This window comes from Osmia lignaria, chromosome 6 (genome assembly GCF_051020975.1).
Source record: "Osmia lignaria lignaria isolate PbOS001 chromosome 6, iyOsmLign1, whole genome shotgun sequence".
NCBI lineage: Eukaryota > Metazoa > Arthropoda > Insecta > Hymenoptera > Megachilidae > Osmia > Osmia lignaria.
Genome location: NC_135037.1, coordinates 10,257,685 through 10,274,483, shown reverse-complemented (window position 1 = coordinate 10,274,483; position 16,799 = coordinate 10,257,685). Strand labels below are relative to the sequence as shown.

At 47.9% G+C, this 16,799-nt stretch overlaps 2 protein-coding genes across 7 annotated transcripts; one reads left to right on the top strand and one right to left on the bottom strand.

Annotated features, from left to right (window-relative positions):
• Nucleotides 1–216: 216 nt before the first annotated feature.
• On the top strand, nucleotides 217–13,485 carry nvy (CBFA2/RUNX1 partner transcriptional co-repressor nervy). Of its 6 annotated transcripts, XM_034331799.2 has the most exons (9): nucleotides 2,636–2,827; nucleotides 2,937–4,316; nucleotides 4,376–4,796; nucleotides 7,675–8,159; nucleotides 8,903–9,049; nucleotides 10,523–10,779; nucleotides 11,551–12,257; nucleotides 12,329–12,618; nucleotides 12,693–13,485. In XM_034331799.2, exons 3-9 carry the CDS (start codon nucleotides 4,397–4,399, stop codon nucleotides 12,951–12,953), a joined length of 2,547 nt encoding a protein of 848 aa, XP_034187690.2. In that variant the 5' UTR covers nucleotides 2,636–2,827; nucleotides 2,937–4,316; nucleotides 4,376–4,396; the 3' UTR covers nucleotides 12,954–13,485. The 6 variants fall into 6 exon arrangements, with proteins under 6 accessions (XP_034187693.2, XP_034187696.2, XP_034187690.2 ...); XM_034331802.2 differs by lacking the exons at nucleotides 2,636–2,827; nucleotides 2,937–4,316 and adding an exon at nucleotides 217–375; XM_034331805.2 differs by lacking the exons at nucleotides 2,636–2,827; nucleotides 2,937–4,316 and adding an exon at nucleotides 2,297–2,389.
• Nucleotides 13,486–13,682: 197 nt separating this feature from the next.
• LOC117607746 (nucleolar protein 9) lies at nucleotides 13,683–16,687 on the bottom strand. The gene has a single exon (XM_034331809.2). It carries the CDS (start codon nucleotides 15,937–15,939, stop codon nucleotides 14,137–14,139), a length of 1,803 nt encoding a protein of 600 aa, XP_034187700.2. The 5' UTR covers nucleotides 15,940–16,687; the 3' UTR covers nucleotides 13,683–14,136.
• Between the last annotated feature and the right edge of the window lie 112 nt (nucleotides 16,688–16,799).

Sequence of the window (16,799 nt, the reverse complement as noted above, 5' to 3'; positions counted from 1 at the left end):
CCACCACCTCTCTTGCTGCGACGCGGGCCGCGGGCCGCGGCCGCCCGGCGTCGTTCTCTTCTTCCCGTCCTCCGACGAGACGTTCAGTCGGCTCGCGACAGCCGTCCGTGCTTCGTCTTCCTTCCTGTCGCGCCTTCCGTTTCACGTCTTCCCGCGAAACTTTTCCAGATCAGTATTACGCGTTTGGTGCACGATCGGCGTTCGATTCGCGCGAAAACATCCCTGTTCGTGGATGCGCGATGAAACGCGCCGTCGTTCGTCGTCGATCGCGGCGATCGCGCTAGATCCGTTTGTGAGATTTCGATCGATAACTTGTGCTTCGCTTCGTAATCTTTGCTTCGGCTGCTTGGATTTTTTGCGCCGATCAGAGCGGAGGTAAGCAACGGTTTCGTATCCTTTTTCTGTGATAAACTTTCGAAAATTGCCGGTTCATCAATTTTTCCCCACGCGTTCAAAGATACGAAATTTCTGCCGGTGTTATTTGAATATTCTCCGATCAAAGATTTCGATCTATCGGAAAGGAAACGAGGAAAATCGAGGATCCTCGAACGACGATCGTAAGAATCGCGAGACGAGTTCCTTGTTGTGATTGATAGAGGTTCGTACGCGCACGTGTGTCGAACAGAACGGAACGGAACGGAATGGAACAGAGTGGCGAGTAGGATGAAAGAAGGGAGAAAGCGCCGGAAGGCAAGCAACCGGCAACCGAACGGTGCTCGAGGAAACTCGAGTTTTCTTCGGAGCGGAAGGAGGGAAATAAGGGGTGAAAATAAGGAGCGAAATACGAAAATCGTCAGGTGCTTGTTTTCGCACGACGTTTGCCAATAATCGGTTTCCTCGAAACAAATATTTCTAGCTCGTACCGTCTTTGTAATATTTCTCTCTCGCTATCGTGTTTGCTCGTAGTCCGAGAGTAGCAAAGTAATTTCGGTGAGCTAGGCGAACGTTCAGTTGGGCCACGAGTTGCTGCTGTAAAGTGCGAAGGTGTGAGTAAGCACGAGGCAAATGGCAGTAGCCGCAATAATACCCTTCTACGAATTCGTCGGTTTTTGTCCGTGGAAACGGCTGTTCCTTGCGCTGGCTAAATTAATCGAAGGATGACGCAGAACCGATGAAACGCCCGATTATCGATCGAATCGAGCGATTTTTCTTTCCTTCTAGATATAGGAAGACTATCGTTTCGATTGATAATCGGACGGGAAGAGATCGAAAGATGCGGCGAACGCGGAAAGCAAAGGTAAGGTTGACGCAGCGTGTGCGTTCGTAGATAGACAGGTATGTAGGTAGGTAGGTAGGCGAGACACGCGCCGTCGTTGGCTCGTTATGCTTTCAAGTATTATATCGATTAACTGTTGGCAACAGAAGAGAGTCAGTGGAAAGCTTGTCTGAGGGTGGCATGGCTTTGGCTTTCCTATATTATTAATCTTGCTCCATCTCTCCCTTTCTCTTTCTATTTCTCTCTCGTCCTGTGAAAGGCTGAAACACCTAGCTGCTTCTCTCTGTTTCGCCCGTGCGTTGCCAGTCAGGTGTTGCGGACAGATTTCGCGCTTCAAACGCGGCAGACTTTGAGATTTCGCTTCATTTCGAAAAACTAAACTGCTGAGAACACCGGCTATTCCGTCAGAGGCAACGTCCGCTTTGCATCGATCCGTCTTTCCTACTGCAACTACGATTTTCCTTGTAAAACCGATAAATTGACGAACGCATCGTAGACACAGCTGCGTACCTGCGTCGTTCGATGTCTCTAGATAGATTGAGAGTCGATCGATCGTTCTCTCCAACACGCTGTTGACGCGCGCTCGTTTTCCTTCGAAAGCTAATCAACGACTTTCTAGTTTTAGTCGATCAAGACGAAACGATTGGTAAATTCAACGGGTCCTCGGATCAACCGGACTTCTCCCTTTTTTTCAAACGCAACACGATTTCTCTTGACGTTCGTTTTTTCTGAAACAACTGGTCGCGCGATAGTCGGCACCCGGGCAGGCGTGCTCGACGAGCGAAACGTCAAATGCCGGTCCGAAGCGAACGCGTCTGTTCGTGACACGTTCGTAATGCAGCCGGCTGAAATAATCGTAAGCCGAGTGCTTCGACGTCGTAGCCGCGTAACCTGCGAGCGTTATCCTAGACGCGTATGACCGAGTTTCGTTAACGACCACGAGACCGCGGGACCACGCGACCAAATACCATCTAACAAATTTTACGCGCGAACCTCTGTCGCGGACGATTCGCAATCACGATTCGCGGTGCACCTCCGATAACTGAACGCGATCCGTTCGCGGTGTCCGTGACGGCTGAGTTTCCCGTTTACGCGGTGACTGCAGGGAGAAGAGAGAGAAGGGTGAGGGTGCATCATCAAAGGACGGTGCGAGCAAGAAGACACACGGTTGCTGTGCGTGACATTTTTGTAATGAAAGCAAGCTGAACGTACGTCGCGCTCTCGATAGCGAACGCGGTAGACATCTGGTCTGGGTTGGCTTGCCTTGCCTTGCCTTCCTGTTCTGCCTGGCCGTTCTAATATTGGAAATTGCGTCTCCACCCGCGCCGACCACCTCTCCAACCAGCATCGTACCATGTGCAGGACATATGTATAAACATAAGCTCAGTCTGCCGCGATGCCGCGGTGCCGAAGCCGTTTCCTTCGAAACGCGTCCACCATCGATCCGCACCTTTTTCTCCTTAACTCTTCTTCGGTTATCCCTGCCTCCAAGAATTACGCTTTTTGATCCATCAATGTCACCGGTGGTGGTTGAAGGAACGCGACTCGAACCGGCAGTGAATAATCGTAACCCTATCGTAGACGGTGCAGCGCGTTCGATCGGAAAAACGAGTACGTGAGCTCGCGTTTATATCCGTGCGCGGCACACAGCTGCGCGAGAAACGTAATTACCAACGGCAGAGCCGTGGATTTTCTGCTATGGCACGTATATCGTTTCCAGCCGACTCTGCTCTTGTTTGCTCAACTAAGCGTCTTAACGAATTGCCACGAACGCGCGTCTCCGTCCTCCTACATCCTACACGAACGAACGCTTTCCCTCTTTTACCCGCCAACGAGGACTCGCAACGATCCACCGGCTGTGTTTCTTCCTCCGTTCGGTCGCGAAAAAATCGGAAAATCGAGCAAGTGCGGAGAATGCTTTAGATAATCGCGTATACCTGTAACAACAGAGGGAGGTAGCGACGATTAAAATTATCGCAGCCATCTGTTGCGATAAACGCCAACGATCCGCACTCGCGAATCATTTTTGCGTCGAATCTTACCGGTATCCATCTCGTATTTTCGAGACAGCGAAGAAAAGGGACGCTTTCGTTGCTAATCGTAAAACCGGCCTCGCCTGCTGGTTGTAGTAAACGAAAATTAATCGCGATAATTACTTTCCTTCGACGTTGAAAAACTTTAACGACAACGAACGGTAAAGCGTGGAGCTGTCGTTTGTAGTCGCGTTAATTTAACTGGAATTATACGTCGTAAAAGTTGCACGCTCGAGGCGATCGACGATGTCGTTTATTTATTTGTTGCAAAGCCGATTGCCGGCAAAACCCGGGCTGAAAATATCAAACGTTCCTACGGTATTCGCGATGAAAGGGTTATATAGGTTAAATCACGGGCAGTGGGCAGTGAGAAGTAGGCGGGCTGGGCAATGCCGATTTTCCAGTAAAAAATTATTATAGCCAGTCGTGCAGGGGGTAGTTTCTTGGACGAAAGGAACGGCTCGTTTGCATTTCACGTTAATAACGAGACCATGTGGCACCGAAGGCAACCAGCCGGCGACTAGGTAGGGCTGTGCTCCGATAAAATAAAATTCCTCCTCTACCTACCGGGAGCTGAGCGCCACGTGGATCTTAAACATTACTCGCCGCTTCTCTTCCGTCTAATTTCCATTCTCGTAATCTTGTCCGTATCGACACCGAACGCTTTGTATTGGACGCTTCTTTGTTGCGTAACTGCAACCGGTGCTGGGGAACGTTCAATTAGTCGAATATTCCGAGCGAGTCGGTGAATCGCGATACGTTCTGGCCGGTTGCGCTGCTTCGTAAAATTGCTGCTTGGTCGTTCCATTAAAATCAGTCATCGGTATGCACCGTGGAGTGCTCGTGGACGAGCACGTAGACGAAATATGCGACCGCGGCAATCGTGAAATGGAATCGATCAAATGCGAATCGTGGTCGCGATGTCGCGCATACGCATCCCGGTTTGCTCGTTTCCCAATTCCCTTTGCCTCCCGAAGCGACGCGACGCCGACGCTTTGATTTTTTTCAAACGGCTCGCGTAAACTTGTCGTAAAAATGCGAAACAACGGGAGACAGGAATAAACAAAGTGTGTAATATCGTTGATGGAGGAAACGATAGCGAATCAATGGATCGAATGTTGAACAGGCAAGCTGTTGGCGGACGGGCATGAAAGCGGAGGGTGGAATGGCAGCCGCCACGGTCCTGCACAAGGTGAAGGTGAAGGAGGAGACGAAGGAATGCTGCGGTTATCAGCAATCGTCGTCGACGTGTTCGACCTCGTCGGGAAGTTCGGGCATCGCAACGGTGACGGGTTCGAGTGCGAGCACCCACGCCACCACCGTCACCACCCTCAGCAACGGTAGCGGCAACGATACCGGCAGCGACAACGGAAGCGGAAATGGTGTTTCCAGCCACCCTGCGGTAGCCGCACCGTCGACCACCGCACTACCGAACGCATCCCCTGCCAGTACTGCCGTTGTTTGTCATCCGAGCACGCCGGCACCTTCGCACCTCGCCAACGCCGATCCGTTCCCCGTCGATCTCGATCTCAAGACCAAGGCCAAGGGTGCGTCCTCTATTTTACTTTTTTTCCCCTCTTCTTCGATCCTACCGATCCGAGTGAGAGAAACGAAGCTTTCGATTCGAAAGAATACAGCCGCGAACGAGAACATTTTACGGCCGCGAAAACGTTCCTCGGCTTAGCTTTGCCCACGAGGAACATTAGTTTCGAACAACGCATAGGGGTACCCGTATATTCTGTCCGCTGGTGGGCTCTCGGCCGACGAGATCGTACGTTTAGAGCGAACCGGTTATCTAGACGACCGGCAACCCGCAGCTACTTTGGAAATGGCTCAGGAAAAATGCCCGCTTCTCTCGTCAAAGAGCCGTCCTCCCGATCGAACGGCACTTTACTCCGTCTCTGTTCGCCGCACCGTGTCGCCTCGTTCTTTCGATTCGAGACCAAGATTTCATTCCAGATCCTGACAAATTTTGCCGTTCTATCGAATAAAAAGAAAATCGAAACCTTTACCAAGTTTTACTTACGATTAATAGTTCAATTATAACGTATTCCCGTCGACGCGTTTCTTTGGGAATGCTTGTTTACTCGGTCGCAGGATCTACGAATGAAAGGTGGTGAAAGGGAGAGGAAGGGTGGCAAGGAGCACGTGCACGATCTTGGGGGAGTATGTGTGCAGAGTGCAGCGTGCGCGAGGAAGGGAAACGCGATCGCAGAAGGCACCACAGGGGGATGGTGAAACTCCTGCGAACAGTCAGTCAAGCTGGTTCGTTGGTTGGGTGGTTGGTTGGGCTCGGTGTGTTGGTTAGGTCGGTTCGTGCGCTGGCTGACTGCCTGGACCAGACGCGATAAGGCACGTCCAACACTTCCAGCGGGATTCTGCTCGAGGCTGATATCATATCCGGTACACCGTCGGCATCCCCGACGTTGCCGTTCGAGGTACAATTTTGCGATAGTCGGGGCCGTACTTGGTCGTTCGCTAGCTCGCTTCCTCGCACTTTCTTCCCTTTGGATATGCTTACGACGTAAGGAACAGGAACGAGTTTCGCGAACCACATCCGTCCTGCTTACGCGAACGCGCCCAACCGTCTGCGAATACACTGGGTGCTCGAGTTTTAAGCGGTACGATCCCCTGAAAAGTGGCGCTCGGATTCGGCAAACTTTATTAGGATTCGCGGAAATGGCCTTACACCCGAGAGCCGAGAAGATATTAAAATCGTCTTCCGGTAAATCCGATTTTACTCGACCAATTCGAAATTCCACTTTCGGAGAGCATCGAAACGCGATAGTTAACGAAAATTTCGCTAAACCGGAAAAATGAAAATTAGCGAAGGAAGTAGAATGAGGAAAGAAAAATGCTTTGAAATGGATGAAAGAATATACGTGTAGCTATGTATAGAATAGGAGGGAGAAAAGAAAGGAAATAGGAGGAATGAAGGAAGTAGGGTGGGCGTCAGGGAGGAAGGGGTGACTAGGAAGGGATTGCGATCAAAGCCATCTGTTGCATTGTCCCGGCAATTAGGAGGCGACAGCTGAGTCCCAGCGCACTTACTTCCAGCCAGGGACTCTCAGCCGAGTGGAGCACGTGCGCTTTATCGATCTCTCTGTCGGTGTTGGTGGGACGGTCGTCTGCAAAGACAACGAGCAGCTTCTACGCTGCTTTGCGTGCGTTCCAGGTGTCACCGCGAGCTCCGCGATTCGCGTACTCCCTCGCGTCCACCCACCCCACGATCCCCCCGACGCGAAGCTTCAAACTTCCTCCCCCTCTGTCCAACTAATCGACTTTCCACAACAAATATTTCCACGCGAACGCGACTGTTGCCCGGTCAAAATTTGCAGTAAATTATCAAACGTCGCGTCGGATTAGATAAGAAGTGTTTCGCGTTTAACGATTGAAAAATCGTCGGATCGAGACGGCAATTGTGCGGTCGAGTGGTTGGGCGGGGCGAGGTTGCAAAGTCGATTCGACGAAGGAAGCGGAAACGCTCGCCATGGGTGTAACTTGTACTCACGAGGTAGTTTAGTTCGCCGAGAGTTCAGGTACAGGTAATTACCCCTTGGCTACCGGCGTCAGGTGGCAGTGACACGGTACCGGCGACCTCCTCCCGCTTGTCCCTCCCTTCGCTTACCTGTGTTACGAATTCACACGCACCGACACGCGAGAATACTCGTTCTTGAATCGTTTTACCCTCTCTTCTCGAGGTTTTCGTCCGAACTGGTGGCGGTTCGGTATCTTTGTCAACGAGCAGAAAATCGTTCTATAACGTAAACGTGGATGTTGAAAAAAAAGGCGCGTGGCTAGATTAAACTGTGAAGCGAAAGAAAATGTCAGAGAGCAGAGCGCGGTCGTTTGTTTGGTTTAACGAAGCCAGGGCTGTCAGTCGACGTTTCGTTGGGCGAAACGAGGCGAGGACGGATCACTGTGTAACCTTTCGTTATCGGCATACGCGTTCTATGGCGGCGTTTTGGCACGCACGGTACGGGGCCGGAGGCATTTCGCGAGATAACGCGCGGTCGGGAGGGGTTGGAAAGGGGATCGGGACGGGAACGGGAACGGAAACAGGAACGGGAGCGGGAACAAGACAAGGTGGATGACACGGCCCGTAATTGCATGTTATCCGCTGCACCCACGCACAGAGTACACCGTCGCTTGACGTGCATCCCCAAGTACACCGGTGCTCCTCTGTGTCCGCCCTATCAACGTGTCTGTAAACGAGTGGCCGATTCGCCTGCCCGTTTCACGTGGCTCGTGCCTGACGGCTGCCTCCCCGGATCTACCGTGCACAAAGGACCACCCTGTCTCTTTGCTTCGAATCTTCTTTATAATTTACCTACCGAAATAAATCGTACGTGCTCGAGATTGAATCGAAATCAGTCGAGTCAAAGTTACGAAACGGGGAAGAAAAGGGAAGATGTTTTGTTGCAGCAAGTTCCACGGCGAGAGAGAAAGCGACGCGGGAAGAGGGCCAATCGGAAGTACACTCGCCACCTTCTCATCATCAAAGGATTCCAACTGCTGCATCCAGCAATCAACAAAAGCAGAGCAACGGTCTGCGGTGCGAGTACAAAGGCGCAACCGCTTGCTCGAGATCCTCTGACAACGACAGTCCTTTACCTTCGCACCCACTGAAACCGGAATTCGAGGATGCGATCGGTGCTGGAGGCGGTGGTAATGGCGGTAACGGTGGTAGCGATGGAGGTGCCAATGCAGGAGCTGCTACCGGGTGTAGGACGGAAGAGCAAAGCGATGTATCTGTGTCGTCGAATAACAGCACCGGTAGCAGATGCATCGCCGGTGTTTTCGCCGGCCACACCGAGCTCAAAAGCGTGCTCGGCACCGTCGTGAAATTCGCCACCGGTATATCTCCGGACACCGGCGACACTGTGCTCACCCTCGTGTTGGCACTACTGGTAATTCTTATACCTTTTTTTTACCCACCATCCCTTCTCATCGAGTCGAAAACTACGCGAACTAACAAGGAGAACTACCCAAGTGTTACACTCACTTATTAATGAAACTTTGCCAGTTTGTAGAACTCGTCGAGCTGAACATGCCTATACCCCGTTTTGTGGGCAGACGGCTAATTGTTTAAAATAGTTACTCCTTACATTCTGAAGTATGACAAACTCACACATACAATTCGCAATCTAGAGATCCACGGTTCAAATCCTTGGTTCCCAACATTTTTTTTTTTTAATGATAATTTGTCTCTTTTTGAATAACTATTAGATAAAAATTATCATTATAAAAAAAAAAAAAAAAAAAAAAACGGGAACCCAGGATTTGAACCGAGGACCTTCAGATTACGAGTCATGTGTTTAACCACTGAGCAGATCCGTGACTTGCAATTTGAAGGTCCTCGGTTCAAATCCTGGGGTCCCAAAAAAAATTTTTTTTTTTATGATAATTTTTATGTAATAGTTATTCAAAAAGAGACAAATGATCATTTAAAAAAAAGAAAAAATGTTGGGAATCAAGGATTTGAACCGTGGATTTCTAGATTGCGAGTTGTATGTGTGAGTCTGTCATATTTCTCAATGTAAGTAGTAACGATCGCACGCCGCTTGACAAAAGCGAAATCGAAATTACACGCTCCTGATAAAGGTAACCGTTCGTGCTGGAGGGGCTGCAACGAACTCTTTCGTTTTTACAGAGCGGCGGTATGACGGCAGAAGAATTTCACTCGGCGCTACAGGAAGCGACCAACTACTCCCTTAAAGGCTTCGTACTGCCGCACTTGAAGCAACAATTACCTTCGTTGCAAAGAGACCTGAGCAACGCCGCTAGAACGAGCAATCAGGTGAGTTTCTTCTTTTTTCCAGTTGTTTCCGTAACCGATTGACGAGCCACGATTGGAACACGAGCTTTTCTTTTCGCAAGAGATACGCGAACAGTGAAAGATGACTCGTAAAGAGAGTTACTTGTTAAAGGGAAGCAGAGAAGATTGAAGAAAGGTGGAGAAAACGGAAAGAATCGCGTTATGAAACGTGCTCGATCGCAAAGACGAGAATAGATGATCGCGAACAAGCGGGCCTGGGTATCCAATGTTCACATCGTTCGGTCGTGGTCCGATATAGATTAGAGTTATATTACACACACGCTCGTTAAAGTTTGCTTGACGGAGACGGTGGAGAGAAAACGCGTTCAGGAGTAGCGAGTAAAATCAACAGAAGCGGAGCTGACCGGCTGCCGACCTGTTTTAATTTCCCAGGCTACTTCGCGAATCAGTGGGTGGCTGGGAGCATGGCAGCCCCGTTTCACGCTAAGATAGATGGACGAATCGAACGTGAAGACCAACAGCTCCAACTGCCTGCCTTTCCAAACGTATTTCGTTACTTTTTCACTTTTCTTCTTTCGTTTATTCTTCGAATTTTCGGAATAAATTTTCTTAGAAAATAAAGATCTTTCGCGAGTTTGATATATCTCGATGCACAATAAGAACGATCCGATTAAGGTTGAAACCGAAAGGAATCATAAAAAAGAACAAAGTTTGCCTCGACGAATTGATAAAAGTCTTTCGGTTACGTCGCTGCCTCCAGCTGTTGCCTGTCTCACGAGAGAGCGAAAAGAAAAAGATGGCAGAACGAAGAGGGGTTACCAGTGCGAAGGAATGGGTGGCGCGGTAACGAATTGCAAATTAATAGCTACGATTTACATTTCTCGAGGTAGCTAGAATGACAAAGGATCGAGAGAACGGTGGTAAAGGCAAATTCCATCGCACAAGCGCACCCTTCCACTCGCGTCTGTTTGGATTCGCGTGGAAACCGAGTAGCCGGTGCTTAGCAAACCGAACGAGAACCCGGAAGCGTGTTGAAACGCGTGCATCGTAGCGACCGATCGATGATCGTTAATTGAGAAATGCGACCTCGAGGAACAGAGACGAACGGAGCTTCCAATATCGAATTAGAAGCGATAAATCCTACCCTGCCAAACCAGACTTGGCCGTCGAGCGAACAAACTGGAAAGTTTGCCCGTAAAGGTGTTACTCGTAAAAATGCTGCTAACCGAATATTGGGAATCGAAAGTGAAACATGGTCCCGGCTTCAGCGGTCGTTTCGATTCGATCCAATTTGTGGGAGGCTCGTGTTCCGATATCCATCGAGTTTACCAACTCGCACGTTTCGTAAGGGTGCGTACTACGCGTGTAATGTAACGCTAATTTCGTTCGCGTTGCACGTCGCAAGAGCAGATGAAGTGAACGATAACCGCGGATTCAGATCCGCTCACAATCAGTCGAAATACACGCGATTTAAAATATATCTTTTGTTAACAGAGTTGCGCGCAGTTCTTGCGATCGAACGAGGCGGCAATTCTGGAGGCCGTCGGCTTAGTATCCCCTGGAGAGTCGGTCGAAGTTTTTGGAGAACACGCTGGAAACGGCGGCAATCAGTGTTCCGCTCATTACGGGATGCGGTCTAATTCTAATCCCGGTGTTGGTGGTAATCCTCACGTGAACAACACGCCAGCCAATCTGCATCATTATTCCGGTAGCGCGTCGCACGCGCCGAAGCGTCGTGCCTCGGACACCCCGTGAGTTGAACCGTATATTATTCTTTCGCATCGCTTTATCGCTTTACACCGTTCAGGGTTCTGGGCTCGTTTTCTGGTCGGCGAACGACGGTAAACCGTATCGGAGACGCGTAAATTGCGGTGTAAATTGGTCCGAAAGTGGACAAGACCAGGCGGAATCTTTGGTCATCTATAGCAATAATTCACGCGACAACGAACGCCAGGAACCTGCGCGTACACGCGTGCGTAGTATATTTGCCAAGCCGCAAATGTGCCGGCATTTGAGAAAAATCTTGGCCGCGAGCCTGCATTTCTCGCCGTTATTTCCCGTCCGACACAGCGGGTCCCCGAACGGATCGCCACGTTGAAATCGCTCTGTCGGTTCTTCGCTTCGATTAATCGAGCGAGTTGAAAAGATCGCGGCTAATCAGACATCAGTGTTTTCGGTTTATATGCGATACACGCGTGTATACGGAAAAGGGCTACCAAAGTGAATTCGAAGGCGACAAAAGGCGACTTGCGCGCCAGCAGTGCCGGCTTGGCCTCCTCTCGATACGTCTGTTGGTGACGTTTCCATATATCATCGGCGTACCACCTTTCTCGAACACCCTCGCTCGCCCTACCTCTCTTCCTCGTCCGCCGCCAGAGTCTCTCTATTCTCTACCCTTCGAATACCGGCAAACTTGCCTTCACTTCCTATCCACGCCCTGCTAATACCTCCGCTTCACCTTATAGACTATAGCTCAGTAACTAGTCTACGATCAAGGGTTGCTAGCGGATGAACTATTATAGGTACTACGAAAACGGCGCTCTACTCGACGACATCCCGATGTACGGGAAGAGGCTAACGAATCCCTGGAGTCATCATCATCCGCCGCAACAGCAACAACCCTCTACCGATGGTTCATCCCCTTACTGTTGGTACCATCCGTTGCATTCGTCGAGCGGATCGATTCAAAGCCACGGGCATCGTCTCAGTCACAATCACGGCCATGGACATGGTCATGGTCATGGTCATGTACACGGTCACGGACATGGTCACAGCCATGGACCTAGTCCAATACCGCCTAATCCCGTGCAAATGAATCAAATGAACCCATTTTCTGGATCCCATCATCTAGCTCAGCAGCCGCAACAGCAGCAGCAGCAGATGAGCCATGTCCAAACGCAAAACGGAAGCCTCGATGACGAGTGGAAAAACATTCATATGATGTTAAACTGTATCCTCGGTATGGTGGAGAAGACGAAGAAAGCCTTGGCCATTTTGCAGACTCGCGGTTGCTTTGGTCCAGCCGCGACGGTACCTCCAACTCCGGTCGGGGCTCAAAACGGAAACAGTAATACCGTTACCGTCAACAATCCATCCTCGACGAATGGTTCTCAGGTAGAGTCTTCGACCGGGGATCGCGAGGGTAGTTTGAAGCGATTGTCCGGAGAGATCGTAGCCCAGACCATCAGAGCCATCGAAGACAAGGTCGCAGAATTGCAGAGGAAGGATGGTCAGTCGGTTTCTAATTCTCTCGATATTCCACTGTACCGTTTCGTTACACTTTTGTTCGTTGTATCGCAGAAGAAGCGGTGAAAAGGGCTGTAATGGCGGAAGTCCAGCGCGCCGTGAGAGCAGCAGTGGCCGAAACGAGGACGAACGAACGGCTGCGAGTTCATCGATTACTCGACACTCCGTTGTCTCAGCGAAATCACGGTGCTCTTCGTCAAGGACCGTATCTACGCGTCCACGGTAACCCCGGCGCAGTGGACACGAGTCCCAGAACCGTTACAACACCGACTAGCGTTTCAAATTCGATACCGTCGACCACGGAAGATGAAAAAGAGTCGCACTTACAAACCGTCTCCGGATCCGTAAGTATCTCTTTTCCTCCTTCGTCATCGATGCAATGAACCAACTCGCCACCTTAACCCGTTCATCCTTCCAGAGCTGTTGGAACTGCGGTAGACCCGCTTTGGAGACTTGCGGTGGCTGCGGAATTGCACGGTACTGCGGTTCCTTCTGTCAGCATCGCGACTGGGAAGCAGGAGGTCATCACGCCACTTGTAACAATCCTCCGCATCGCGAACCTCGAAGATCGACATCCCGAAGTCCTCCTAGGGTCGCCAGTGGCGGCCTCTCGACCACCGTTAACGAAGCGACAGTCGCCTCGCCAATAGCAGCCGGTGTTACCACCAAAGGGAAGTGACGTCATCACGCGAAATCTCATCCTCGAAGATTCACTAGCTCGATCCAACACGATTCGCGTTAATTATTCGACCGTCTCTTCTTTACCGAATCATACATCTTCTGCTCCTGTCTTTCCCATCCTTCTATCCTTTTCGACCACATTCTCTTTGCAATCCATCCTATGTCGTTGCACACTTTCTATGAGAAACTTTGTTCCTTCTTCATCGAAGATGTATCTTTGAGGTAGCATTCATGTTTGTACCCTCTACGATCGTTCTGTTTCATCGTTCGACAAATTTCTTCGTTAGAGTAGCGAAAGCAGCGGTGCATGTACATATGTTGTATCGGTGTTCGATCGAAACGCTAAGTTAGAAAGAAACTGAAAATATGTACAGTTTCGGATCGTAGATGATTCGAAGAAGCAATAATAATAACACCGCAAGTATCGAATACGAGAAATAATTATAAATCGGAAGTAATTCTATTTCCGTGCGAAGAAACGAGAAGAAATAATGCCGCCCAAAGAAACAAACGAGATATACATATACATGTTATGCTCTCTTTATGCGCCTAACAGGCAAGGGAACGTTCGTTTTTTTTTTTTTTTTTTTTGCAAAAAGACCAACGTAATCGCGAAAATCACTGTTCTTACTTCTCGTCGAAGTAATCGTAGCAAATGTTTGCGAACTACGCGATTTTGTTATAATTCGATTCGATATTCCATCAAATCGGATTACCCTGTTACGACTTTGGTTTCACTCGAATTTCGTAAGTGAAAATGATATAGCCAGCTTTTCGCACGCTATATTGATCGTTTGCTAGTCAATTTTACGATTGCAACGAATAATGCGATCGTCAAAGCAACTACGACCTTTTACCTTTTATTTTGTACGCGTCCAGATGTAATACGTTGTATACATTTACAAGTCTAGTCACTGTCGAGAGTTGAGGCGAATTTATCGATCATTCGCGTTTAGGGAACTTTGCTCAAATCTAGATTACGAGTCGTTGTATGTTTTCCTAGCTACGTTGCGTTGCGGGGATGTATGATGGATTCTATCAATTGTATTTATGAATTTACGAAATACATTAACTATTCTATGTCATAACGCATTTCTTTCCTTACTTCATACATATTATATTCAACGTTTATTTAACGCAAATTATGTGAAATTTATACTCGTTTCTCATTGAGAAACGCGTCATTTCTTCTTTACAGATTCACCTATTATACCCGCGAAAAGAGCTTTCGTTTTCTCTTCTTTTCCCAGAGTTTCCGTCCAGTCTTTCTTGTTCCTGGCAAATAACGGCACGTTCAGTTTATTGGAGATTATTTGTCCAGATTTCGTAGATCGCAAAGATTCTCCGACTGCTGCCAACTCTTCCATAATCAAAGTTTTCTGATTTATACGAGCCCACTGCCACATCTTATCCAAACATCTGGAACCGTGGGTGGTGGATGCCATTTGTGCCCAGTATCCTTTGAATTTCTTCCCCAATTTTTCTCTGCTCTTCTCACCTATGAACTTGCTCTCCATAAAAGCATCCACGATACGGCTCCCTTTAGGATCTTCCAGTATTCGTGTTAGTTCCTCCTCGTTCATCTCCAGCAACGAGTTTACAATTTTGATGGGTTTATTGAAATTCAAAATAGTCTGAATGATCAAGCTCCCGTGTAAACAGATAACCGGATAGGAATCATCTTTTTTTCGTAAACTTTCCAGCTGTTCCAACGTTTTTAGACTAGCTAAACATGCTACGATTTCACGCTGCTTTTCGTTCGTCTCGCAACCAAGCGTCCTTAGAAGTTCCGTCACAAATGCACCTTGCTTCACTTGCAACTTCAAACACGCGTTTCCCGCGCTTACCAACACTCCGGTATATCCCTTTTCGAGAATTTCCGGGAAACAGGCAGAGATCTCCTCGAAGATTTTTTCGAAGTCTTCCTTCACAGCGCAATGATCCAGCAGCCTTTGTACGCTAAAATTTGTGTTCTGCTCGAGAGATAACGCTTTCAAGTTGCCTTGAAAGTAGCTTTGGTAAATTTTATACAAAGACTTTGGTTCCGCTGTGGCTAAACAAGCCTCTAGTAACCTGACAGAACATTCCGCGTCGAAAATATTCGACAACTGCTGTTCCTTACCAGGTTTAAAGCATTCCTTTGTAATTTTTTGAACGTACAGTTCTAGCATCTCCGGATGCGCATCCTTTAAGGAGTACAAAACGCTTTGCAATAATCCGGACGTAAGTTCGTCTTGGCCAAACTCGAGTAACCGTGGCCATCCGAGTAATCTGTTGCAAGTCTGCGACAACAGATCTTTGTACTCTTCCACTACCGGTCGCCTTTCCCCAAACGTTAATTTCTTTTTGTTACTATTGTCGGGCTTGTCGATTAGTCCGCTAAGACACTCGATCACGGTCCTCAAAAGATGATTCGCGTACGTATCGAACACAAATTCCTCCATGTTGTTTATGAAATACCTGCATAATTTCAATGCGATATTGTTGTAAGAAGCGATTTCGGATTCCTCAACTTTTACGCTCGCATCCTTGCTTTCTTCCTTGTTCGATTCCCCGGACACCCTTTCGTTTCCTCTATCGGCACAAACCACTACGATTTTTTGCAAAACGTGACTGGCGAATCTATCGCTGCTGAGCGGCCTTAAATTGGATCCGGATAAAGCGTCGACTAACCTCTGAATCGTTTCCAAGTTCGCGTATTTCAATAGCGAATCCAGTATTCTTGATCCGAGCTGATTTCGAGCATATTCGACTTCGTGGCCTATCGTTTGTTCGTAAACGTTATTTGCAAAAATCAGTTTCTCCTCGGCAGTGGGAAAATCACCCTTCATCAGCTCGAAAATACGCACCATGTATTGATAAGTTTCAGCATCGACATCTGATCCATGATTTCTTTGTCGGGCAAACTTTTTTGCCATCTGTGCGTGGGATCGCTTCTTTTTTCTTTTCTTATTCTTTTCATCGTTTCCGTGTTCGTTAGCCATTCTTCCAAATAATTTCTCAAGATACACAACACACACACCGTGCAAATCGCAACAAACCTAACCTCTTTGATGCAATATGCGATCCACGTGAAAATACGGTATAGTAACGCCACCTACGGTCAACAACTGGTACCATCAGATTCCACATTATTTATTCAATGATAAATACGCAGGAAACTTCGTTAAAAAAAAAAAAAAAAAAAAATATATATACTGATCGAATTGAGTATCCTCCTCCTTTATCCGAAGTCGGATAAAAGACAGATAAGAAATAAACTTATCTCTGAATCTGTTGAAAACAAAAGCGCAAACGGGTGCGACGTAAACGTTACCGTTTTCCGTTTAAATTGCATTATTTTTTATTTGCATTTTTCGATTCCTTCCTTAATTAACTTTACACACTCGAATTAAAATTTATATAAATCTGTTCAGGTCATATTGTAATACGAACGATCGTTGCCGACTGGTTATCAGCACAATCGTTCGTACACGAACAAGAAAGAAAACTTTGTAATGGACGTAATAGCGTAATTGAAGAAACGTGGAAGAGAGGAGGATTTTTGAACACGATTCTTTGGAACTCACTAGCCGTTTTTCGTGCCGTAGGCTCGGATCCTCTGCAGCTGTCTTTTAACCAATGATCGCGGAAAAATCTTAATTAGTACAAAGAAATATCTATTTATAGTTAATCAAAGGCCCCTTCGACTGCTATCACAAATAGAGAAAAGAGTACGTGGAACTGAAATAGTTCTCTCATCTAGGACAATAAACTTTTACCCTTATCTAGTACGAGATATATGTATATATATCTATATCTATATATAATATATGTATATGTATAGAGGATCGTTGTTTTTTTG

Coding starts and splice junctions, on each gene's coding strand:
- LOC117607746 (XM_034331809.2), bottom strand. CDS start 15,939: ATGGCTAACGAACACGGAAACGATGAAAAGAATAAGAAAAGAAAAAAG.
- nvy (XM_034331802.2), top strand. CDS start 4,397: ATGAAAGCGGAGGGTGGAATGGCAGCCGCCACGGTCCTGCACAAGGTG. Junction 8,160..8,902: donor CCCTCGTGTTGGCACTACTG/GTAATTCTTATA, acceptor TCGTTTTTACAG/AGCGGCGGTATGACGGCAGA. Junction 12,258..12,328: donor AGAATTGCAGAGGAAGGATG/GTCAGTCGGTTT, acceptor GTTGTATCGCAG/AAGAAGCGGTGAAAAGGGCT.